The sequence below is a fragment of the Rhododendron vialii genome, chromosome 1a (assembly GCF_030253575.1).
Source record: "Rhododendron vialii isolate Sample 1 chromosome 1a, ASM3025357v1".
NCBI lineage: Eukaryota > Viridiplantae > Streptophyta > Magnoliopsida > Ericales > Ericaceae > Rhododendron > Rhododendron vialii.
The window spans coordinates 12430218-12457369 of record NC_080557.1 but is presented as its reverse complement, the minus strand read 5'-3'; the positions used below and the strand labels follow the sequence as shown (position 1 = coordinate 12457369).

The following is a 27152-nucleotide window of genomic DNA, read 5'->3' as shown; positions in this document are numbered from 1 at the left end:
TCATAGCCAATCTCTTTAATCTCTCTTGCAAAATGGTAGTTTGAAGGTAAAAATAAAAACCGTGTAGCTCGCTTGATTTGTGACTTTTTTTTAATCAAATGTAGAAGCATATCACTTATACATTACTGTTGTTTTTATTAAATCGAAAAATTTCCTAACAAATTAGATTTTTTGTAATATTGTGCATTGGAAGGGAAAACAAAACGAGGTAGATCAAAAGTGGAGAAAAAAACTTATACATTACTGTTGTGTTTGTTAAATCGAAAATTTCCTAACAAATTAGATTTTTTGTAATATTGTGCATTGGGAGGGAAAACAAAACGAGGTAGATCACAAGTGTTGGAAAAAAATGGAGGGGCGCTGAAGGGCAGAGGTTCGAACTCAGCCTTTCCGGAATGTTAAAGGCTTCCCTGACCATTGCAACAAACACCAACGCCTGCGATAGCATGAGAAACATTAAGACCGAAGGCTTGCGGGGCTTACCCCGGGGCCGGCCCTGACTATCTATGAACACTACCAAAACCCTCGTTATATCTGTATATGGAGTTTTGATGATGAGCTCTTTCAAGAAAATAAAAGTAGTACATTTGAATTGTTTGTTGTCTCCCGGGCTCCTAACTCTGTTCTCTTTTATGACCTTTGAGCGAGCATCTTGCTGAACGAAATTTGGACTGTCTTCAATAAACTATCTCATATTTTTGTTTACATTGCTCGCCTTGGTCTTGTTTAAACCAATTCACAAAGCTTTGATCCAGACACATTATACACGAAATGGCTATGTGCACCAGTTTGTAGTGGAATAAAAAAAATTAAAAAAGAAGAACCAAAGAAGCCAAATTTCATTTTTAATTTTCCCCATTTTCCTCTCGTGTTAAATCCAAATTCATAATTCAAATACACCATCAGCCAAGCTTTGTCGAACCCAGAGATTGCAACTTATCCTCTCCAGCAGGGCCGGTCTTGGGGTAAGCCCAGCAAGCCCTCGGTCTAGGGCAACCCAAAAAAAAAAAAAAATTGAGTTACATAGAAATATAAAAAAGTTTTCTATAAAGGAACAAATGGTTGTCCTGGTTTGGCGGGGCTGCAAGCTGTTCCAATCCCAGATAACTAAGTTCGATTCCCATAACTCGCCCGCAGCCCTTTCTTTTTATACATTTTTGTTCTACTTCTACTTCCTCCTTTTGTTTTCCCAAAATTTCAAAAACGTCTTTGAACTTGTCACGAATTCTCAAAACAACGCATGGACTTTAACTAATGACAAAAAAAAACATGACCTTGTTATTCCTTCAACAATTAGGGCCCCAATCATCACATTAAGTCAATTTGCAACGGATTGAGGTAACGGACGGTGACACCTTCCCTTTTCTTTTTAATTTTTACTTCCAAAGTAATGTATAAGTGATATGTTCTTACATTTGATTAAAAAAAGTCATAACTAAAATAAATCGAGCGAGCTAACGTGGATTTTATTTTTACCTTCGAACTATCATTTCACAAGAGAGATTAAAGACATTGGCTATGATCTTAATTGAAAATGAGGCGCTATTCCACTAAGAGCATTTTTGGACATTTGGAATTTTTTTAAAAACTTTTTACACTTTTCGAGACAGGTCATTCTTCTCATATATATCAACTAAACAGCTCAAAAACAAAAAATTAGTGGAATGACCTCAAAGTTCTTGGATAAATAAAGTATGATGACTCAATTGAAAATTTTGCTTCAAAAAATGTGAGGAGAATTTATTTTCTTTGAATTGGATTGTGCTAATCACAAAGTACTATAACCGGGATTTACATTTTGAGGTTATTTAAGCTAAAATAATAATGTAATTTTTATTTTTTTGTACTTGCATATTTCTTTATTTTGTATGACTTAATTGAAAGTGGGCAACAAAGCATGATATTAGGTTAGGACAACCCAAGTGTCGGGACCGGCACTGCGAGGTTTGAATCCTGGGTCAATTGGGTTCAACCCGGCAAGACAATCCTGACAGGTTGGCGCTACGGAGACGCCAAGTGACATGGCTCGGCCACATACCACAGAATTATTTGTCAACCGACAATCGTACAACTAATTAGAAAATGGTTACAAGCAAGTCATGTGACATCATGAGGTATGTGCTCGGAACGATATTACGTGTGATGACCAAACACAGTTTCTTTGTAAAATGTACAATATTATAAACCCTAGAAAGCTGTACCATCACTAGCTACCTGAGGATTACGTACTTTTTCCATCTCTACTGACTTAGTCATCGGAATGCGACTTAAAAATTGGCTAGTAGGCACTAACTGATTCCCTTGTTTTGTACTTGGACTTGGGGAGTAAGAGAGCATGCTACAACACCATCCCGATGTACTGACTTTTCGAACGAAATCACCATGTCCTGACTTGAACCTCAATATTTCATCTTAAAAAATGTGGTGTAGATAAAATTATACGCTTGGGAGACTCATTTCAAGAATGCGGTAGAAAAGGTAAGGAGAGAAGAATCAAACAATTTGTTAGCAGTCTTGTCACAAAAAAGGGTACTATATGGTTCTATTTTGGGTATCCCCCAATCATGGTATCAGTTGTTACCTTTTGGGCTTGCTACTTACTTGGGATTCCTATCAATGCCAATAATGTGTTCACATTTCTTGCGGCTTTCCGCATTCTTCAGGAGCCCATCAGAATGATCCCCGATGTTGCGGCAGTGTTTATTGAAGCAATTTCTTGATCTCTAATCTCTACATGTCCACAGCCTGCTCATATGTAACCTCTCGCAAGGAAATGACCAAGCAGTTTTAACTGCTTGTATGAAGATTTGCAGTTTTGTCATAGTTTGGTCAGAACTAGGGGTGGCAAACGGGCGGGTTTGGGTTAAATTGGGTAAGTTGTTAGTGGGTTGGGTCTTTAATGGGTCATTGACCCATTTAGACCTATTAACTATGAGTCTAATTACCCATACCCAACCCGATCCATTTATTTTAAAGCAAACTCGACCCGCCCATTAACCCAATTACATATATACTAAAAATTATGATCGAAAAATTAGAAAAGTAAAAAGAAATTATGATCGAAACTCATAAATTTTTTCAAAAAGACGAGAATAAGTAATTTTTTGTCTTATTGATTTTTTTTTTTATTCAAAAAATTATAAGTTTCGATCAAATTTTTTTACTTTTCCGATTCCTCTCATCAAAACAAATTAATAAGTAACAAAAATTTGACACAAAACAAAAAAAATTTGAATAAGGACAAAAAAATAAGTCAATTTTTTAATCCAAACCCTTTGCGGGACTACCATGAGAGAAATTTATTCACGGCGGAGCACAATTTCACAGGTCCATTCGCGCAATTAATGGATGAGATGTGTTTTCAATTTTGACTGATCAAAATAATTGTTACCGGTCACAATTGATTTTTAATTCGGACCATTCAAAATATTTTTGGACGCGTGTGATTTAGCACAAAACAATTGAATAAAAAAGAGAGAGAAGGCCATGCTCGTGGGTGGGGTGGGGTGGGGTGGGGTGGGGGGAGAGAGAGAGAGGAGAGAGAGAGAGAGGGAGGGGGCCGTACTCCTCTGGGAAATACTTTCATTGCCCAATTGCAAAAGATACAGAATTTGGTGGGTTACTTTCATTGCCCATTGGGTCATTTAAGTTGATCCAATTGATGCCCAATTATGACCCAATTAATAATGGGTTAGTTGGGTTTGAACCCATTTTTACCCAACTAATAAATGGGTTGGGTTGGGTCTATTTTTTAGTTGATGGATCTGAATTTGTTAATGGGTCTGGGTTCAATTTGTCACCTCTAATCAGAACTAAGAAGCCTATAGATTCCAGGGGAAACTTTTTAGTATACCGGGGATACCAACACCTTTGGTATCCCTCCGGTTCGTTTTCATTTTTTCGGCCATTTTCCGATCACACTTGGATGATCGATTTCGTTCATTTTGTAGAGTTCAACGAGAACTATAATCATACCAAAATTCGTGTTCATTGGATTTTTGTAAAAACATGATCGGTACACATGAAAATTGAAAAAAACCAAAACTGGATCCAAAACCACACTGAATTGAAACCCAATTTTGTTTTTTTTGCAATTTTCACAGGTGCCGATCATGTATCTATTAAAGTCCGATGAACATGATTTTTGATATGATTATAGTTCTCGTTGAACTCTACAAAATGAACGGAATCGATCATCCAAGTGTGATCGGAAAATGGCCGAAAAAATGAAAACGAACCGGAGGGGATACCAAGAGTGTTGGTATCCCCGGTATACTAAAAAGTTTCTCTAGATTCCAGACAGATATACATCAACCTCACTATCTGATGTTCAAAAAAAAAAAAAGATATTCATCAACCTATGTATTTTCTGCTCCATGTTCCAGATACAAGTATACGGCCGGGGAGATCGCCTATGTACCTCAGACAACGTGGATCCAAACGGGGACCATACAAGAGAATATCCTCTTTGGGTGCACCAAGGATCAAAATAGATACGAAGAAGTACTGGAGACGTGTTCCCTAAAAAAGGATCTTGAGATGCTTCCGTTTGGGGATTGCACGATAATTGGAGAACAGGGTGTTAATCTTAGCGGTGGGCAGAAGCAGCGAGTGCAACTGGCACCTGCATTATATAAAGATGCTGATATATAACTATTAGATGATCCATTCAGTACTGTTGACGCACATACAGCAACAAGTTTATTCAATGTGAACATTATTCTGTAAAATATGATTTTGTTTTCTTCTACAATTGTACTTTCCAAGCTAAAAAACTAAATTGCTTTGTGGGCAGGAATATGTCAAGTGAGCCCTGGCAAGGAAAACGGTCTTTCTCGTCAGCCACCAAGTTGATTTCCTTCCAGCATTCGATTCTATCTTGGTTAGGATTTTAACTGTTTTCACTTTTTGCGTTATCCTTCTTTAACATTGATCTTATTTATGAAATTATCCCCTATGTGGTAAACTTGCAACTACTAATGCATGTGCGTTCAGAAATCGTTTGGCTAATACTGCATAAATGGTATGTTCTGTCCATCGGTTTTGTCGACAGTTAGTGTCTGAAGGGAAGATTGTGGAAGCAGCTACCTATGATCAGTTGTTAGCTTCTAGTCAGCAATTTCAGAACCTTGTCAATTCTCATAAAGTCACGTCTGATTCGAACTGGCAATCTGAGTTTGGTTTTGAAGAACCAAAAACACCAAAAGAATAGATCCAGGAAATTTCTACTGAGCGACATCAAAGAGAATCACTTGGAGACCAGTTGATTAAGGAAGAAGAAAGAGAAACCGGAGATACGTGTCTCAAGCCTTACATACAGTATCTGAAGCAAAGCAAGGGATTCTTGTACCTCTTCCTTTCGGTCATCGTTCACTGTGTCTTTATAATTGGGCAGTTTGTACAGATTACAGAGTCTGCGGTTCGCTGCACATTTGCAGGAGTCTAGTGTAAGCAGATTGGAGTTGATATCAGTATACTCATTGATAGGGTGTGGCATGTTAATATTCTTGCTCCCAAGATCTTGTAGTTCTTCTGGGTATTAAGACATCGATAGCTATTTTTTTCGAGTTAATGACCTCTGTCTTCCAAGCACCAATCTCATTATATGATTCTACACCATTGGGAAGGATACTCAGTCGGGTAAGAATCTTTACAATAAACAACCGTAATGCAAGTTATGCTTCAAGGAATCTAGCGAAGTTACAGATTTTTTTTTTCTTTCTGTATAGGTATCTTCTGATATGTGTATTGTGGACCTTGAATTGGTGTTCATATTAACTTCGAGTATAGGGAACACTATGAATGCATATTTTAGCTTTGGAGTATTGGCTTTCCTCACATTGCCTATCTTGTTTGTCATCTTGCCTATGGTTATTGTTACCATAATCTTACAGGTAACCCAACAATGCAACTTACGCAAGTGCTTCTACGTTATTTCTCACAAACTACACCAGCACACCATTTGATAACGCATTTTGTCTTTTAACAAATAGAGATTGTACTTTGCTTCTGCAAAAGAGCTGATGCGATTAGACGGCACAGCCAAGTCTTCAGTTGCTAGCCATCTTGCTGAATCCGTTGCTTGAGCGTTGACCATCAGGGCTTTTGGCGAGGAAGACCAGTTCTTTTCAGAAAATTTGCAACTTATTGATGCCAACACCAGTTCATTCTTCCACAAATTTTCAGCAAACGTTTGGTTGTTCTAGTGCCTAGAAATCTTGTGTGCAATTGTTCTGTCATGCTCAGCGCTTGGCATAACTTTCCTCTCCAATGATGCTTCCAAATCAGGTCACAAATCAATATTACTTGTTTTCATTGCCTTTGCTACATGCATAATATAACCAAAAGTTCTTCAAGTTCACCTAAGTCATCTGACAATGTTATTGGAATACACTGGTAAATCACTTAGAAGTTTGATGAGCAAATTGGTTGTTGATATTCTCATGTCAGGATTTATTGGAATGGCACTATCATATGGTCTTTCACTGAACACATTTCTCGTTCCTTCAGTCCAAAGCTAGTGCACAATGTCAAATTCAATTATTGCCAATAGAAAGGCTAGAACAATACATGCATATACCTAGTGAAGCCCCCCAAAAAATAGAAGGCAATCGACCAGCCCTGAACTGGCCGGAATTTGGTAAAGTTGAGATCCGTGATTTGAAGGTAAAATAGCATTGTAGTATCTTTTTGTCTAGCTAAAATTCATGTACAGTGATGTGTTAAAGAGCAAAATGGTGTCAACCAGGTTAGATATCGACCTAATTCTCCTCTGGTACTTCGGGGGATAAATTGAGTATTTGAAGGAGGGGACAAAATCGGAATTGTGGGAAGGATTGGAAGTGGGAAAACAACTCTTATTAATGTCTTGTTTTGCCTCGTAGAGCCTACTAAGGAAAGTATCATAGTAGATGCAAAAATAGAAGTACTCTTGGTCTTCATGACCTGAGATCACACTTGGGGGTCATCCCACAAGATCCAACTCTCTTTAGTGGGTCTGTTAGATACAATCTAGACCCGTTAATGGAGCATACTGATCAGGAAATATTGGCGGTAAGGTTTCTGTCACATATAAGCTCAAGTAATTGTATCAAACACAAATTTTCTGCACTTCTTTCTAAAGCGAAGATATAAAACACCTATCTTAGGTTTCTTTACTTGCCCTTGAATTGCCAAACTATTGGATAAATGCATCTAAGTAACATAAATCTCTTGTTTTCCTGCAGAAAAGATTCTAGTGCCACTTCAAATACAAAATGTAGCCACTGTAATATTTGCTCTATAGAAGAAGGGTTTTGGTGAACGCATCGCTTCTTTTTTCTAGTTCATAGTTTTAGCCCTTAAAATCATACTACCGCGAAACGTAATGATTTCGGCGATGTGGCCGTATATTCGATACAAAAGTAAATAAAAAAGTATGTACGGAAGGTTTATTAGAATGATACCAATGATATTTCTCACATACTTGCAAAAAAAGTAGTCACAGTAAGCAGTTTATTAGAACGTCATTTGCTCGGCCTAATCGATACCATTTCCAAAACATGTATGTATGGAAGGTTCCTGAAAAATGTCAGCTTTGGGAGGCGGTATAAGAGAAAGAGGAGGTATTGGACGCCTTGGGTAAGTAGCATTTTTATTTGGAGAACATCAAAGCAGAAAAGCTTTGGACTAAAAAAGTTCGTACAAACAACTTGGTACAATGCAGTTGTGCAAGATGGATCAAACTGGAGCATGGGACAGAGGCAGTTATTCTGTTTGGGACTGAAGAGAAGGAAGATACTAGTACTCGACGAAGCCACTGCCTCCATCGGCAACGCAACAGATTCTGTAATCCAAAAAATAATGAGAACGGAATTTGCAGATTGCACTGTGATCACAGTGGCTCATAAAATACCCGCTGTGATGGACTCCACTATGGTTCTTTCCATTAGTAATGGTGAGCGAGTCTTCATATTCTGATCATGTGAACGATGTTTGGTTATCAAAAAGAGAGATGTCACTCGAAGATTTGTTCTCTTTTTTTCCCTTCTTTGTTTTGAATTTACAGGACATGTAGTAGAGTACGATAGACCAACGAGGCTCATGACGGGTGCTTTGCTTTCCACTATATATTTTGCTGTCAGGTTAATGTTGTAGTCAAATTATTTTCGCTAAATAATATTTCTGTTGATGTACATGAGAAAAATAACTTTTCTAAAAATCCGTAAAAAGCTGGGTTTTAGTCTATTTAGCTTAGCGCGAATTCAGAACCTCACATGCTATCATTTTATTTGAAGTCACAAGTTTCAAGGTCATCGACTTCAATACCTCATTGATGGAAGTACAAGCCAACTAGTCCGTACATCTAGTTATTAAAAAAAAAGGGAAAAATTTTTATTTACGGAGGTTCCATAATTAAAGTTTACGGAGGTCAATCTCGGCCATCCAAAAGTGTTTTGGATGATCCAGATTAAAGACAAACTATTAACGGTAACAGATATTTATTACCGGACAAAGATTAAAAATATATTTCAATCGTTAATTGCCGAAACGCACGAATAAGATGGCTTGTTTTCCGTGAACAATTTTTTCACTACTCCGTGGGTTTGGATTAAAAAGTTGATTGATTTATTTTTTTGTCCTTATTAAAAAAATTTTGCATTTGTTTGTTTTGCGTCATTTTTGTGATTTATTAATTCGTCTGGACGAGAGAAATAGAAAAAGTAAAAAATTTTGACCGAAACTCATAATTTTTTAAATAAAGACAAAAACAAGTCAATAAGTCAGTTTTTTTTTACTTATTCTTGGCTTTTTTAAAACAATTATGAGTTTTGATCAAATTTTTTCCGATTTTCCTTGCCAAGACGAATCAATAAGTTACAAAAATTTAACATAAAACTAACAAATGTTTTTTTTTTTTTTTGAATAAAAGGAAAAAAAAAAGTTACTGTTAAGTTTCTCTCGAAAACTAATCATCGGGAATGTATCATAAAATCCAGCCGTACCCGTTTCTGCGTAGTTTCAATAACGGAATTTCCGTCTTTCTGGTTCACCTCATCCTCTCTCTCTCTCTCTCAAAACGGAACTATGGTCTGTAGTTCTCTGTCCATAGCGTATTCCACACCTTCTTCATTCCCTTCTAGTTACGCCAACAATTCAACTCTCACATCTTCTTCACCCACCACTTTCAATTCTTTCAAACGAAACCCTAGGTTTTTCAAACCGATTCGGAGAATCGGGGTTCGAGCGAAGCCGTCGGTGGAGGACGATGGGTCGGTGGTGGAGCCGTTTATGCAGAACAATTCGCCTGCGGAATTCATGAGGTACAGGTCAGTGGGCCTCGGTGGAGGCCAAGGCCAAGGTGGGGAGTTGCAGACGTCGGTCGTTACTTACCGGAAGAAGTTTCCTTGGTCTCTTCTCCGACCGTTTCTTCAGGTATAAACCCTAAGTCACGTAATTCCCGTGCGCGACCAGAGCAGGGTGGGAGCGTCATTGCAGGGTTGTAGTGCCGCATCTTGGCTGTCCAGCAATCAGTGGTCCTAATTTAAAAGATACTCTTCGCGTGAAAAGTATATATATTTTTCATATCTGGACCATTGAAATTTTTTTTTTGGACGACTGTAGTGCACCCCACTCCTGCACTACATGGTCTCTAATCCCTTTGAAACTCATCGCAAACTACTAAAATTTGCGAAAGCGAGGATTGATAGTGTGGGGTGCAGTGGGAAGATTGAGAGTGGGAGCTTAGGGGCATTTTGACTGCACAGGGTGCAGTGTGAGAATTGAGAGCAGAAGCGGAAGGGGCATTTTGGAGGATTAAGTGACTTAGGGTATAACTTCAGATTCAAGGAGAATAAGTGAATGGGTACATAAACTAGCCAGGGTTTGTTTTCATGATTAGTCGAAATAAGTTGTTAATACTAATTTGGTCCAAATGTATTAGTGTCTAGGTAAAATGATTCGTATTACTACTAACATCATCGAAACTAACAAATAAGTTAGTAGCAAAATACGAACTCCGAGGGGATAGTATATTTGGCATGGTGGGTAACGCATGGGACTTACGAGTAGGGCTGCGAACGAACCGGTCTGTTTGCGAGTAGCTCATGGCTCGGGTTGTTATGGGCTTTACTCAGATTGTTAGTAAATGCGTCGAGCCAAAGCTTGAGTTTTAATCTCATTTAATCAACGGGCCGAGCTCGAGGTAGTTGTGACTCGGCTTGGTTATAGAAACTTGATTCGTACGTAGAGGCTTGGGTAGTAAAAGAATTGAGCTCGAACACCTCGATAATAAGCGAGCTGAGCTCAAGCTCCGATTATTTAGGCTTGACTCAAGGTTGAGCTGACCTCGAGCTAGACTAAGTTTTGAACGAGCCGAGCTCGAACACGTCAAAGCTCCGCTCGACTCATTTGCATGCCTATTTAGGAGTGTAGGAAGTCTGAGGTTCGACTTGTTGCTAGTTACTCTTAGAGTCACCCACCCCACCCCACCCGTAAGCATGTGGAAAGGGCTATAAGGATTAATCTGAGGTGCGTTCTAACAAGTAGAACCAAATAGTTCATAACTAACCATCAATATAGGTAGCTTCACTCTTGTATTGTATACACTTCATAACTATATTCATTACTATTATTTTTAGAAACGTAAACTTTGCATTTCCATGGTATGCACTGTCCACCATAGGTTTGTCCCTCAATTAATTGATGTCTATTTTTGCAGATATGTTACTGCAAATGTCTATCCAAGTCAACAGATTTAGCATATGGTTTGATTTATACTTCTAATAACCGGTTTGAGTCATCTGAGGCTCTGACTGTTTTGTGATTTGTTTGTGCAGGTTGATCTGGTTTCAGCAGTACACATTGCCGATAGAGAGTATGTTTTGTTACTCAATTTTTTGGATGACAATTTGATTTTGGTGTGACTATTTTTTGCTTTGATTATCTATGGATGATAATTTTACATTTTCAGGTGTGATTTGCTACTTTATATTTTTCTTTTTTGTTGATCGTTTCTTGTTCTATTTATCTGTGATGGTATTGTTTGTCATAATAATGCATGGTATTATTCCTGTGCTGGTACGTGTTGCGGTGCTGATAAGAACGACATTGATGTTGTATTATTAGGTGTTTGGTTCGAAAGCAAATGTAAAAAAAGCAAGAGCTTTGTGCACTGGGTATGCCTCTTTGAAAGTTAGTTGCATGAAGCAGGAGTTGGAACTGGAGCGTGTGCGGGGTAGCGAGGGGATAGAGTAGTATTTAAGCTAGAGAGCTTCTTTAGTTGTGCGGAAAAATTTACGTATAATTTATTCAGATATACAAATGAAAACAAATATATGTAGATACTCCAAATATAGGACATTGTTATTAGTCCTACTATACATGTTAAATCGTAATTGGTGTTAAATGCAAATATTATGTTTGTGAATATGAGTGCATATATGTTAATGTTACGTACTTGTGCAAATTTGAGTAAATAATTTTTCCTAGTATGGTATCATTACCTTATATTTTTTCTCGTCTGGTAGGTTTTCTTTTGTTTCCTTTGCTCCTATCCTTAATTGCACAAAGCGGGAGAGGGTGCAAGTGCGAGAGCACACGAGGATATTGGAAACTATATGAATATATGATTGGGAGGGCTTGTAGGAAATTTTTATGTATAGCTGCAAGTTATTATATGGCGGATGCTTATATGCACTTAGGTGTTCCCAGGTTGCATTCCACAGTTGATTGTATATTTTTATACAAGTTTTTTGGGGGTGAATCACTTTGGTACATTGGTATGAAAGGCAGTTTCATACGTCTCTCCAAACTTGTGGGGTTTGTGATACTTTTTATAAGGTTCAATTGTTCAAATCTGATGAGTCTGGGGCTTTATGCATGAGATTGAATGGTTGGTTCCAGAGATGGATATGAGGAGTTTTAACCAGGAGTTGATGGGTGGTGGCTGTATCGATTTAGATGGCTTGGATCCTGAATATGGACAAATGGAAGTTTAAGCTGTTTGCTTGGCATTGGTGGTGCTCCAAATCGCGATAGAACTTATAGATGGACAAATCCGATTTGAGTTTTGTTGAAGACAATTTTATTCTTTTAATGTTTTACCCTGTCGTCCTGGTTGACGTGAAACTAGAACCGGGAGTGCCAAATCTGAGCAGTCTTGCTCTTACATAATCCAAGGTCATCTAAGGCTCAAGCTGGTTGGATGGACCTGGGCAGGTGATTGGGCATTCTAGTTGGGTCCCCCACCCTGACAGGTTTCTCCTAAGATGCAATCCCGTACAGTCCTGAATTAGAGAGCAGGTTTCCAATGGTAAGAGTTGCACAGTTTTGGGAATTCTTCTTCACCCTTTTACACCTTCCTTTCTTCTGGAACAACTGGAATCGTATTATTCACTGGAGTCACTGAATATAATCACCTTCACAAGTCAGTTTGATGCCATACAATGTAGATCTACAGACACTTGAATTACTCAGGACATTTGCAACTTCTAGTTTTGCTAGGGAATCTCACTTCTGCTGACTACTTACGAATTGTATCTACACATTCATAAACTGAAACCAGCCCATCATTTATGTTTTCCAGATTGTTATCTTACATGATGCTAACCTGTTTCAGCTTTTCTTACTTGTCTGCAATTTTTTTAGAACAATGTTGCCCGATTAACCATGCGGGACCATAATTAACAACTTTAGAATTTACCGTACAAGGAAGTATTGTATAAACATAACACATGGATTATGCGGGCATATGTTCTTATAATAGCATTTTTCTTGCCTGGCGAAAGTTGGTGTTGTTGGTTGTAGTTAGTGAGGTTTCAACTCCAGTCAATCCGCTGGTAGTAATACATCTATAGCTCGATTTGCTTCAATCCGCTGGTAGTAATACACGACTTTTTCTTGCATAATTGATGTATGTACAAAGGAAGTAATCCTTTTATTTTGTTCCTTTCCCCGCGGCCTGGCTGTTTACAATGCTGTTAGTTTCAGTGTTTGCGACTTCCCTTTTCATATTCGTGCATTCTTCTTATCAAGAAAATGATTCTAAGGAATCTTTCACTATCAGATATTGAGTTGCTTGTGTTTTTTTCTTGAACTCTCCATTAGCCTTGAAGTCTTAATGTTACTTTTTTGCTTGACCCCCTGCCCCCTTAATTCAGATATTTTGCAACCCTTCAGAAGGAACTTGAACACTATGATTGTGTCCTTTACGAGATGGTGGCTCGCAAGGATGCTTTGAATGACAGACAAAGTCCTAGTGGGATGAAAAAGCTCAAAGCTTTACCTAAACGGCGCTATGACATTATTGGATGCATTCAGCGGCAGATGGCTAGAGTGCTGACGCTTGATTTTCAATTAGACTGTCTTGACTACCAGACAGAGGGTTGGTATCATGCTGATCTGGACTATGAAACCTTTGAGTTACTTCAGGTTCTACTTCTCTTCTGCCCTCTTTATAATTTTGATCACATGATTTTATTTATAGATTGAATATTCTCATGATGCCTGACTTTTCCACTTAAGAAAATTGTTTACTTTAATATCAATACATCCATGTTGTTGTAGTGATCAGTCTTAGAGAAGCTTGAAAGGTTAAGCTACACCTGAAGGACATGACTGTACATCGCATTTGGTCCTCTCCTATGATCAAGCTGTTTCTTACCAAATATGGAAGGACTTGATCCAATTATGTCATGCATGCTTTCAATTGAAAGCTACTCAAAGGGAGAGAAAAGGAAAGGGGTGTTTTGTGGATCCTTTTTCCTTTGAGGAATGGGCAGTTAAAACAGTTTTCAGAGTGGTGCTCTCCTTTGCATACTTATTCATGAACGTCATCATTTATGTCAATGACAATAATTATGCTATTGCCCATTTCTTTCAGCTCCAAAAGGGTGAGAGCATGTTTTCCTTTGCAAGGGAAATGACACGTAGATCAACAGAGGCCAAGTTCGAGGAAGCCATGTCGGAGGCTGATATAAAGGCAAAAGAGCTTGGTCCTTGGAGATCCAAGCTTTTGTGGGCTTCTCGCTTTCTACCAATGCCTCTCGTTGGACTTCTCTTAATTGAAACTGTTTGCTATAATGACGGAAGTCAGGCATCCAACCATCTAATTTCTGAAGCCTTGTCCAGGTTGGATTTTAGTTCTGCTCTGAAGATCTTACTCGCAGAGATTATGGCGTCCGAGTAAGTACACATAGGGTTGTTTTAGATGGAAACAGTGATGTTAATGGTTGATGCTTTGTATTTCTATTGCTTCGCATTGAGTAAAAGCGTGTAATTCATAGCTTTGTCTCTTTCGCTCAAATATAAATCCCCCAATACAATTTGTCTGCTATATCATACAGCAATGTTCTGAACATTTTTCCTAGACATCTAGACCTGGTGGTTAAAAATGAGGAATCATTGGTCCCAATATCCAGACCAATGGAACTTAAGCATGTCCTTGTTTTACATTATCTTCTAGTAGAGATTGAGACCTAACCAATGATTTTCCTATAAGATCTCTATATTCGGAAACAAATATTAATTGGATGACCAAAGTCCATTTGAGTTTTCTTTTTTGTTGATTTGTGATCTTGGCCCTTATTTTAGGACTGTCTATTTCGTTTTTCAACTTTTGGCGAGAATTTTTTCTGGCAGCTGCATTCATTGACTTTGGGTTGTCAGATTTTGAGCATATCCTTGTTTTACGTTGTCTCCTATTTGATGGAGACCTAACAAATGATATGATATGTCCCAGAAGATATGCTTGCACTAATCAAACCGTCTATGTTCCTTAATTCTGTGAATTGTGTAGGTTAGTGGCGGTGACTAGTGACCTGGATGACAAATCTGTTGTTGTTGGTGAGAGGAACAAAGTTGCGATACAGACGCTCCAAAGAGCAATCGACGAAGGCCACAACAAGATTGCCATACTTTATGGAGGTGGACACATGCCAGACTTGGGGAGGCGGTTAAGAGAGGAATTCAACTTCACACCTACTCGGGTGCAGTGGATAACAGCGTGGTCCATAAAGACGCGGAATCTAAACAGCAGTTCCCTTCCGTTTTTCAAAACGATGGCAGAAGTTTCTGGGTGGCCATTTGACCACTATCAGACTCTGACACTGTTAATACTTTCCTCTGTATTAGTTTTGGATCTCTGGGTGTGGCAGCTTTTCTTTAGCAGCGCCTTGAGCTTGGTCTCCAACACTTCTTCAGCGATATTTCACCATTTTAATGGTCTGTATGGGTTCGTAGAATCTCATGTTTAACAAGAACAATGGAAAGCTGTATTTATTTGCAGATGTTTCATTCGTTTCCATTAAATGAGAACGTAGTTGATTGTTGAACTTGTTAGTTTGATACAACCAAATGCCCACTAGTTTAATAGTATTACTTCTTCCTCCCATGTTAGTTAGGCAATATTACTTCTAGTTTTGTACGTCATCCTTCCATCTTTGCTTGTCCATTTCCGACAAACATGTATGTCATCTTCTAGTTATTGACAGAGATACTTGTTGGTAGTGATGAAAGTTTTAACCGGAAAATCAACCAAACTGATTAAACCGGACCAATTTTAGAAAATTCAATTGAATTAGCAACTGCTTTGGTTCAGTCAAATTTCAAAAATATTCAAACGTTGGTTTGGTTTTGGCTCTGTGAGAAAAAGAACCGATTTGGACCGAACTAAACCAATTTCTATTTATTATTTCTCACCCAGGTTAAATCCAAGCCATCCATTCTTTTTGGCCTAAGAAGTGAAAAACAAAACCCTCATCTGTTTCCTCCAGGTCTTCTCCTTTCCCCTCTCTCTCTCTCTCTCTCTCTCTCTCTTTGCGTGTGGTGGACTCTAAAAATTATTTTTAAGTTTGACAATTGCATGTAATTTCATACGGGACTAATTTTATGGGACAGAGAAAATACTAAAAACCAACAAAAAGGCATACTTTGGACATTTGTATACCTAAGGAGACAGGTTATAAAAACTAAAAGAGGGCAAAGCACGAACAAAGCGTCGCTTTGGCCGAGTGGTTAAGGCGTGTGCCTGCTAAGTACATGGGGTTTCCCCGCGAGAGTTCGAATCTCTCAGGCGACGACTACTGTTTTTTATTTTTCTCCTTTTTAAACTCTCTCTCTCTCACAAATTCCGGTTTCCTTGGAACTCTATATACAATGGAGTTGGTAATGGAAACTCCATTGTTTTTTGGAGAGATAGATGGATTCCTAACTTACCAGGGGAGAAAGTCCAGTCTATCCCATCTCCTCATGAACAGTGGGCAAAGGTTAGTGAGTTCATTAACTCTAACACTCATTCGTGGGATATGGATAAACTGCTCAATGCAACGACTCCTGAGGAAGCTAGAGCAATTTCTCGGATCCCTATTAGCTACTCGAACGGTGTGGATAAGATTATTTGGGTGCATACTAGCTCTGGGAATTATTCTGTGAAGTCTGGGTACCGTCAAGCAAAAATTGTTGCGTCTAAGGAAAAGCCTCTCCCCCCTTCTACCTCCTATGCTCCTCCAAAGTCAATGTGGACTCGTTTGTGGGCTGTCCCGACGGCTCCAAAGGTTCGTTTATTCATGTGGAAAGTTGTTCGGAATTGGGTTGCTTGTAAATCGAATTTGTATCGAAGGAAATGTGCCCAAGTTCCTCTCTGTCCCATCTGTGAAACGGAGAGTGAATCTATTGAGCATATTCTCTTTCGATGTCCTTGGACTAAAGCAGTGTGGTTTGGCAGTGGAAAAGCTTTGTGGGTTTTGGAGAATCCTATTATTTCGGCTGACAGGTGGATGGAGGATTTATTATGTGGTACGTTAGCTAAAGAAACAACACCTGAAATAGTTGGGGCGATTTTTCAGATTTGATGGGCAATTTGGAAGACAAGAAACGAGTGTATTTTCCAGGGCATTTTGCCAAATCCGATAACCACTATCCAAAAGGCTGAGATGGCAAATGGGGATTACTTGCAAGCTGTGTATATGGTTGGAAAAATTGTGGTGCCTAAACAAAGGAATGATTCTAGTTGGTCACCTCCCCCTCCTGGGGTTTTAAAAGTCAATGTAGATGGAGCTTTTTCTTCCTCTCGCGGCATTGCCGCCTTTGGTGTAATTGCCAGAGATAGTAGTGGAATTGCTCAATTTTGGTGGTGTGGGAAAGTGAAGGTGTCTTCAGCTTGTGCGATAGAGGCCTGGGCGCTACGGATAGCTTGCAATTCAGTAATTGAAGCAGATTATTCTCAAGTGATTTTCGAGTCTGATAATCAAGTGGTGATTCAGAGCGTTCAAGGAAGAATTAATTGTCCATGGGAAATCTATACTGTGGTGGAAGATATCAAAACTTGGGCTAAAGAAAGAAATTGGTCCTTCACCTGGGCTGGTAGAATGAAGAACAAGGCTGCTCATTGGTTGGCTTCTTATAGTATTAGCAGCTGTTCTTCTATTCAGTTGGGTTGTATTCCGCTCGATTTTGATTCTATTTTGCGTAAAGATTGTAACTCGTGATCTGGTTGTCTTTTAATCAATGCGACATGTTCAAAAAATATATATATATATATGTACAATGGAGTCAAAATCTCGGTCAACGATGAATTAAATTTAACATTATTACTATTATTATTATTTTTTTTTTGTAACCTCCAAATTTGTAGAATCAAGCTCACTTTTCTATAGATTCACGGACAGGGACGGAACCAGGATGTCATAAACGCGGGGGCCGAATTATGAGCAACAAAATTTTAAATTTCAAGTTTCGGGATTCTAATAGTTGGTTTGGTTTAAGTTTGGAGGGAGATTTTTTAGGTAATGAGTGGAGTGGAAGAGAAAGAAAAATGAGATTAATAATGGAAGAAAAACTTATGAGAGACCGTATGGACAAAGCGAAATTGAGTTTTGGGATAAAAAACGAACACATTCTTAAAGTATTTAAATGTCTAAACAACACTCCGTACAAAATACAATGTCTAGGTGTTCTTAACAAATAAAAAAATAACTCATATTAAAATTTAGGGAAATTTTTATAAATGGTCCCTCTAGTTTGCATGAATTTTCATTTTCGTCCCTCCAGTATCAATTGTGTTACTTTTAGTCCTATAATTTGCATTCTGTCTCAATTTCGTCCCTCTCACTTACGGCGTTAATGAAACAAACGGAATTGGAGGACAAAATTGTCATTTCTCCTCACAGAGGGACTAAATTGAGATTTCATTCAAACTAGAGGGACTATTTCTATAATTTTGTTTTTTACTTTTGTTTTTGTAAATAAATTTAAAATACATCATATATATAATATATTTCTCATCTCATTTTATATTGAATAATAAAAAATATGTTGAAATTTTGTAAAGTTTTTATTATATACATCACAAACAATATGAGAAAATTCAAAAAACAACCCTTATGTTAATTGTCTTGGTCTTGTATTTTTTTTTTCAATTGAATTTTCACTATCATTATTTTTTTTGTCACATGATTAAAAAGAAAAAGTTGTTCAGTAGTATTAAGAAATCTTGTAATTGTGTTTAATTAAGCAATGAAACACTATTAAATATTAAAAGATCAAATACATTAAAATATGGGTATAAGTGTATTTATTTTGGGACTTACTCATAAGATCACTCATATAACAAATAAACACAGATTTTAAACATTTTTTTATTGAATGAAAAAATAAGAAGAATATAAGAACATGATACAAAGACATTAGCTAAGAGGTTGATTTGTGCATTTTCTAATATTTTTGTAACGTGTAATGAAATATAAATTTTTCAATATAGTTTGATTACCCAATAAAAAATAATTCAGTTGTCAAATACATTACTTATGGTCTTTTTTATTTTATTTGCAAAAACGAAAGTAAAATGTAAAATTTTAAAAATAATCCCTCTAGTTTGCATAAAATTTCAATTTGGTCCCTCTGTGAGAGAAAATGACAATTTTGCCCTTCAATTCCGTTTGTTTCATGGACGGCGTCAGGGAGAAGGACGAAATTGAGATGGAATGAAAACTATAGGGTTAAAATTGATACAATTAATAGTAGAGGGACGAAAATGAAAACTCGTGCAAACTAGAGGGACCATTTTTAAAAATTTCCCTAAAATTTATTTATTTTTTGAAAAAAAATCCCGAAACAACGCGGGGGCTGTGGCCCCCTTATGGTCAGTGGATCCGTCTCTGCTATCAGTGACCCGAGCCCAACGTCACTCAATTAAAAGTGTCGGCAAGAAGCGACAGTTATAATTGGTCCCATTCCAAAACGAATGGTCTCATTTCACAAGAGATGAGGTTAAATGAGTTGGCAAGAAGCGACACTTACAATTGGTCCCATTCCAAAATGAATGGATGGTAAGACAATAAACATGGAACATTCACTACAATAAAATCGGGATCTAGCAACGGTCAAAAGTGTCACTAAAGAACACAAAAAGTGTTGCTAAAGGCTATACCAACGGTTCACCAACCGTCGGCCAAATCGTCGCTTAATATCCGTCACTGTAGAAGTATAGCGACAGTTTTGACGAACGTTGGTACAGATTTTTTTAGTAACGATTTCTTTAGCGACGTTTATAACAGTTGCTAAAGAAATTTTTTTCAAAAAAAAAATCACTGTTGTGGGACGTAATGGCCACGTGTCCTCCACACGGTGCTGACGTTGCACCCACATGTCACCCGCGTGGCACTGAGGTGTCAACTCCGTGTCGCCCACGTGGTACAAATTTTGCTCCTCCTAGGAATCGAACCCAGGACCTTGCATTCTTGCGCGTGCGCGCGAACCAGCTAGGCTAGCACAACACTTGTGTAAAATGAAGCACCTACTAATATTTATACTATATTAACTAGATTTTTCTTAATCTAATTTTTTAGTAACGGTATAGTCTGGTTTATAGTAACGGTTATTGGAAACCGTCGCTATAGTCTTGTAATCTAGTAACGGTTGCATGAAAACCGTCGCTATAGTCCTATTTGTAGTAACGTTTTGCAAACCGTCGTTATACACCATCTATACCGACAATTTTTCCAAGTATTACTAAAAAAACCATTTGGAGATCCCAAATTTCTTGTAGTGATTTATGGTGATCATAATTGCCTGAAAGCTCCTAGTTCTTCCCAAATGCCGTGTAGTAATTTGATATAATATTCCATGTTAATTTGCTGCACATGCCCCTTTATATCGATCAATTTTGGCAACTTTTGCTAATTATTCTCATCAGTCATCCTCATTCTGACCCCAGACAACTGCAAAATTCCATCAAATCGAAAACATGTGTTGTAGATATTAAGACTATCGGTGACCCGAGCCCAACGTCACTCAATTAAAAGTGTCGACAAAAAGCGACACTTATAATTGGTCCCATTCCAAAATGAATGGTCTCATTTCACAAGAGATGAGGTTAAATGAGTCGGTAAGAAGCGACACTTACAATTGGTCCCATTCCAAAATTAATGGACGGTAAGACAATAAACATGGAACATTTATGGTGATCATAATTGACTAAAAGCTCCTAGTTCTTTCCAAATGTCGTGTAGTAATTTGATATAATATTCCATGCTAATTGGCTGCACATGTCCCTTGATATCAATCAATTTTGGCGACTTCTGCTAATTATTCTCATCAGTCATCCTCGTTCTGGCCCAGACAACTGCAGAATTCAATCAAATCGAAAACATGTATTGTAGATATTAAGACTATCAGACTCACGGACGTTGCAGCTGTCACGACCCATGTCAGCTGACTTGATAACCCTTAGCCTAATCATGCGGCTCAAAAGACAAATCTCAGGTTATACAGTAGCTGCTCGAAATTACTTATATATAAATCACACTTTCCCTTTTCCACTAGTGTGGGATTGGAGTTTTACATCAGCACGTTGTTGTAGGGTGGCCAATAGTGAACACTACACTATGTTTATGACCTTCATCATTCAAACTTGACAGTGAACACTTCTCGATCTTTATGACGCAAACCTTGAAAAGATGATCCACACCATTAGTCTCGTAGGTCTTGTCACTACTCAAAAAAATTATTTTGATCAGAGATCGATAGGTATTAAAATTAATTATATTTTATAAATAGTTTATGTATTTAGACACGTTTCTGTTAAGATGTTTTTTTAAGTTTGAAATCTCAAATTGTTTAGGCTAGTTTACGTGTTAATAGCAGTTGAATTTAAAAAAAAAAAAAAAAAAGAGGGACCAATATGGTTCAAATTTAAAAAAAAATTAAATTAAATACACTTTTTAACGACAAATCAAGTTTAAAAGAATTAAAATTTGACCCGTATATAGTTTAGGTTGTTTTAGTTTATATCCGAAATGATTAATTAGGGTTTTTCTAAAACTGCAAGAAGAATTACTAGAATATATATTTTGGGGAAAAAACGGGTTTCTACGACTCCAAATGGTCTTTGGTCAGACACTTAGGTGTTTGCTTCATTTTAAGGTCTTACGTTCGATTCTTCTAACAACAACTCTTACAGCTACCTCACCCCCAGCATGTGGAACGGCTGTAGAGGGGCTGTAGCCTGAAGGGATTAGTCCAATGTGCGCGTAAGCTGTTCCAGGACACATTATATTACCAAAAAAAAAGAAAGAAAAAAAAACAGGTTTCTACATTCCAAACACAGCCCTATGCAAATGGGATAAATATGAAATTGGCATCATCTTCCCAAAAAAACAAAAGATCGAGAAGAAGATAAAATTGGCTTATAAAAGACAAAGTGGTGGACGCATGCATCTTTGATGAGTTTCAAGGAATCAGCTAATCTGTCCACTGATCTTCCCAAAAACCAAACAAGCCCTTAACTATATTCACCAATTGGAACCCCCAAAAACCGAGGCTTTTAGCCCACAGACAGACAGTTATCCAAAAAGCCTTTCAAACAGCTAGCAGAAGAACTCCTCAAATTAATGGAGAAAACCCATGAAATTGATGAATCCCCACAACTGAAATTAGCCTCCTCCTCTTCTTTCCGACCAAGAAACCCTCCTCTCAACAAGTATGCTCTGGCTTGCGCTCTGTTGGCTTCCACTAATTCCATTCTGTTGGGTTATGGTAAAATTCCTATTTCTATCACCTTTCTTCTTCCTTTTTTTTTTCTTTTTTTAACGGCAAAAAAGAATTTATTAATCTTTGAAATTCTTCCTTTATTTTCCCCGGTCTGCTTTTGCAGTATGTGTTAAGTGCGAGAGACTCATGTTTTAATGTCGGCCATCGGTTCTCCTTTATGCTTTTTTGGGCTGTACTTCATGCTGTTGGGTTGTTTGTTAGGATTAGTCATGTTAAAAATTATGTTCATTAATTATATTTGGAACACGTTTATATTAAAAAATGAGTTCCCACTCCATGTTGCAAAAAAAAATTTTAAGATAAATAAAGGAATGTCTTTTGAAATTATAACTATCCGATCAGCATAATTTTTGACGTTCTAGATTTGGTCTCAAAGTGAAATGGTTCCGACCATCACGGAACACGTTTATATTAAAAAATGAGTTCCCACTCCATGTTGCAAAAAAAAATTTTAAGATAAATAAAGGAATGTCTTTTGAAATTATAACTATCCGATCAGCATAATTTTTGACGTTCTAGATTTGGTCTCAAAGTGAAATGGTTCCGACCATCACGATGGGTTCAAAGGCCTAGAAATGGGGGCATAGACCGAAAAGCATCCAATTTCTAGGTATTTGTAAATGTGTGTATTTCTTTACACCCACCTCTGATTAGGTTGGTTCCAATTTGAATATGTTTTATCTGAATTTTCCAACATTTGCATCAACCCATATTACCAATCTGCTTTTAATTCTATTTTTTTGCAGCTTTCACAGTTTTTTTTTTTTCAAATTAGCTTTCACAGTTAATATTCCACAATAATGACAGACAAGTTATTCTTTTAAAAGCAAAAAATAGTCTTCATTTTTTTGAAATGCATTCCATAATCATATTAAGGTGGTGTTCCAGGTTCTTTATAAATCTTCTTTTTCAAAAAGAAGGTTATTTCAAATTCAAATATAATGAAAATGAAATTTTTTTTTTTTTTTTTTGCACTGTTTAAAAAATCTCAATGAGATCTATAAGATAAGATACATATTGATAGAAAAATTATTTACATAAACACATGATTTTTGAGCTTAAAATTACCTTATTTGTGAAAAAAAAAGTTTAATAAGAAACTGGAACCGGGCCTAACTGGTATCCGATCAACACGAGGAGTTCTAAAAACACAAACAATTTCGATCATCGAAGTGAGCCTGGAAACGGCGTACAAAGCAAAAGGGTGGATCAGTTTCCTCTATAAAGATGATCTGTCTAACGTAATCTAAAAACCGAAAAACAGAGCAACTTCCATGTATGTATATGTACAACGTATAGGGCTGAATTCGCTATGTGCAGATATTGGGGTGATGAGTGGAGCAGTAATGTCTATCAAGGACAATCTCAACATCTCATCTACCCAAGTGGAAATCTTGGTGGGCTCTTTAAACGTGTGTTCACTGATTGGATCTTTGGCTGCCGGCGCGACCTCCGACCGGATTGGCCGGCGATACACCATAGTCCTGGCAGCGGCCACGTTTTTACTCGGAGCACTCCTCATGGGTCTGGCTCCGTCGTACCCATTCCTCATGGCCGGAAGGGTGGTCGCCGGAATCGGCGTCGGGTACTCCCTCATTATCGCTCCGGTGTACACCGCGGAGATCTCTCCAGCCATGACGCGTGGCTTCCTCACATCTCTCCCTGAAGTCTTCATCAACATTGGAATTCTTCTCGGGTAACTTTATTATTTATACTCTCGATAACTTCCTGAGATATATAACTTCCTAAAAGTAAGTTCAAATATGGAGTACTTCAAATTGGAAACACACTTCAATTAATGGTACTATCATTTTGTGTGATTTATTTGAGGATTGTTTTTTAACATGTTAGTCTTAGGATACTTCTTTCTATCTTTTATTTTTCCGACTCGTCTCCAACAGAAAAAAAATAAATCTATGGATCATACTTTTGAGAAAAATCCAAAAGTCGTTACACAAAGAACAGATCAAATGTGTTTTTTTTTTTTTTTTTTGGGTCTGTACAAAACATATGGAGAACCGTGGCCAGCCTTGATCCATCTTAGCCATGGTCAAGCTCTTCTCTACTAACAGAAAAAATATGTGAAAGCAATCATCAGGGGAAAGCGGCGAGATTGGAATACACAACTTATCGATCATCTGGTTTTAGTTCTATTATTCATCACCAACACATCTAAAAGCTTAAACGGTTTTAGAGGGGGAGGTGTACTTTATTATATATGGTTCTCAACAGGTATGTCTTCAACTACGCACTCTCCGGTCTACCACAAAACATTAATTGGAGGCTAATGCTGGGCCTGGCGGCGATTCCAGCGATTGTCATTGCAGTTGGTGTCATAGCAATGCCAGAGTCTCCGCGATGGCTTGTCATGAAAGGCCGATTAGGCGAAGCCAGACAGGTCCTCATAAAAACATCGGACAACGAAGAAGAAGCGGAAATCAGACTCGAAGAAATTGCGAAATCTGCTTCAGGTAGTAATAGTATTTGAAATTTTTTGTGAAATAGATTTTTTTTTGGCAATTATATTACTAATCTCTTAATAACACCACAAAATACATATGATTCAGAAATGACTGGAGAAAACACTTCTTGGAATGGGCAAGGGGTTTGGAAGGAGTTACTGATCCGGCCCACCAGGCCCACAAGGCGGATCCTGATCGCCGCGGTCGGAATCAACTTCTTCATGCAAGCGTCCGGCAATGACGCGGTGGTTTACTACACGCCAGAGGTGTTCAGGGCCGCCGGAATCCGCCGGCGCAAGGAACTCGTCGGGGTTACAATCATCATGGGGGTGGTCAAAACTTCCTTTGTATTAGTCTCGGCTCTGTTTTTGGACCAATTTGGAAGGCGGCCACTATTGTTATTGGGCACAGCTGGGATGGCCCTCTCCTTAACTGGGCTGGGCCTCGGGTCGAAATTTCTCGAGCATTCGGCCCACAAGCCTCCGTGGGCCATCGCATTGTGTGTGGTGGCGGTGTGCGCCGATGTCTCATTCTTTTCGATTGGGCTCGGGCCCATCACGTGGGTGTACTCGTCCGAGATTTTTCCGATGCGGTTGCGCGCCCAGGGCTCGAGCCTGGCGGTGTCGGTGAACCGGCTGGTGAGCGGGGTGGTGGCAATGACTTTTCTTACTATTTCCAGGGAAATTTCGTTTGGGGGGGTGTTTTTTGTGCTCGGGGGAATTATGGTGGTGGCTACAATTTTCTTCTACTTCTTATTGCCAGAAACAAAAGGGAAGAATTTGGAGGAAATTGGGTCACTCTTTGAGGATAAATTTACTAGCAGGGGAAGAGAAATGAGTGCAACATAAGAAGTGTACCTTGAACATGTTTTTCCGTTACTAAATAAAATTGAAAGATGCAATATAATCGAAAAGGAAGTGGATCGTCTCCCGGCAATTGTTTGAGACAGTTGCTGGAGATGTCTCGCAAGTGTGGATCCTGCAAGAATATTTTTACCGGTAAGAATGTGTTGTATTGTGAGAAAAATGTGGACTATCCAGAATTGTAACTAGAGAGGATCCCGTCCCAATTCAAAATTGGTTGCTTCTTTAAAGGTTGGTTGATATTAATTTCCAATTTCACTTCCCTCGAATTATTATTGGTGTTAGGAATCAACCAAAAATTCCACTGAAGGTTCCGTTCTCGACATCATCCATTTTTTCACAAGCAAAATTTTGTTCTGTTTCCATCGGCAAAATTGCAAATTTTTATTTGCGTGAACTCGACTAATTAATAAAACCGAGATGTGCAAAATTGCTATAACGACACAACCACTCAGCACTCACTGTGAGGCCGCACTCAAATGCCCAGCTATGTGCGTGGCTAGCTTCCACTGTGTGTTTGACGTATGTGGATCTCACGGTAAATGTGAGTGTGTGCGCACTTGCGTGCGTCTGTAGGCTGATTGTAAATCGATTGAAAGAACAAAAGTTTTTCTTTTCTTACTTTCCTTAGAATCTGCCTTAGAAGTCGATGATGCTTTCCTCAGGGCCGACTCATATATTTTAGAGGCTCGAAGCGAATTCTCTATATTAAGCCCCTTACATATTAATGAATTTCTTAAAAAATGATAAAAGTACAAAAATAATAAAAAAAGTCAAACTAAAATGATACAATTATGACAATATAAATATAAAAATATATGATTGCAAGATTTTTGAAGAAAATAAGATACAATTGCGTTTTTATTTGGAAACATTCTAATATTAATATGTAAATTACATCACAGTGGAGTCTCAATTTTAGACCAAAATTTAGGGGCCAAAAGTGGTTGCTTCTCTTGCATCTCCTATAAGCCGGCCCTGGCTTTCCTCTTGCATGAGAGAACGTCTCGCATAATCAAACGGCTTAGTATGTTTCTGGTGAATCATCAATTTCAGGTGACCTAACACAACTTTCTTTCTTTCTTCTTCTTCTTCTTGTGTTTTTTTTTTTAATAAAAATATTTGGTGAAAAAACACAACTTTCAATGACTTTTACCAAAAAACAAAAAAAAAAAAAAAACCCTTTCAATGACCAAGAAAAAAACAACTACCGCAGCATAACATGCAATCTAAGTGATGCTATGTTCGAAAGAATCTGAAAATTTTGAACGTTTCGTGTTCTGAAATCAAGGGCGGAGCTAAAGAGGGGGAGGGTGTCACACGACACCCCCATTTTCAAAATAAAAAGATTTTTTTTAGTATGAAATCCATTTCGGGGTCCCACATGCATTAATAATCCAAGCACTTTTATTCTTCTTTTAAAAAATCAACTCAATCGAATATCGATAAGAGCTTGATCGATTCATTAAATTATTGATCTCTGCAAATTCAAAGACCAAAAATTAAATTAATAAACCAACCTCTTACCGGTACTCGATTAAGTTAAATTTCTACAAATATTCCTAAAACAATATTTTAGACAAAATGAATGAATGACTCATACTATTATTTATGTAGGACCACGAGGTGAGTCCTACACTCAATCTATACACTATCAACACCTTTTTCTTTTCTTTTTTTTGATGAATGTAGGCCTAGTATTTTATGATTTATCTGTGAGTAAAATATAAAATTCTCTAGTGTTATGAATCTGCCTAGCGCTGATTTCATGAAAAAACCCGTAAATATCTGAAGGTATGTT

At 37.9% G+C, this 27152-nt stretch overlaps 3 protein-coding genes, 1 non-coding gene and 1 pseudogene across 4 annotated transcripts; all 5 read left to right on the top strand.

The window, feature by feature from the left end:
* Positions 1-4214: 4214 nt before the first annotated feature.
* On the top strand, positions 4215-8136 carry LOC131328298 (ABC transporter C family member 10-like; annotated as a pseudogene).
* Positions 8137-8980: 844 nt separating this feature from the next.
* On the top strand, positions 8981-15311 carry LOC131302345 (uncharacterized). Its single transcript, XM_058328920.1, has 5 exons — positions 8981-9414; positions 10818-10855; positions 13140-13410; positions 13862-14163; positions 14777-15311. The coding sequence occupies exons 1-5, from the start codon at positions 9067-9069 to the stop codon at positions 15231-15233; spliced, it is 1416 nt and encodes a 471-aa protein (XP_058184903.1). The 5' UTR covers positions 8981-9066; the 3' UTR covers positions 15234-15311.
* Positions 15312-15975: 664 nt separating this feature from the next.
* TRNAS-GCU (transfer RNA serine (anticodon GCU)) lies at positions 15976-16057 on the top strand. The gene has a single exon. It is a non-coding gene; the product is annotated as a tRNA-Ser (tRNA).
* An 853-nt stretch (positions 16058-16910) lies between these two features.
* LOC131328288 (uncharacterized) lies at positions 16911-17465 on the top strand. Its single transcript, XM_058361253.1, has one exon. It carries the CDS (start codon positions 16911-16913, stop codon positions 17463-17465), a length of 555 nt encoding a protein of 184 aa, XP_058217236.1.
* Positions 17466-21653: 4188 nt separating this feature from the next.
* Positions 21654-25401, top strand: LOC131302336 (polyol transporter 5-like). The gene is made up of 4 exons (XM_058328910.1): positions 21654-22011; positions 23347-23722; positions 24259-24497; positions 24594-25401. Exons 1-4 carry the CDS (start codon positions 21867-21869, stop codon positions 25334-25336), a joined length of 1503 nt encoding a protein of 500 aa, XP_058184893.1. The 5' UTR covers positions 21654-21866; the 3' UTR covers positions 25337-25401.
* The last annotated feature ends 1751 nt before the right edge of the window (positions 25402-27152 follow it).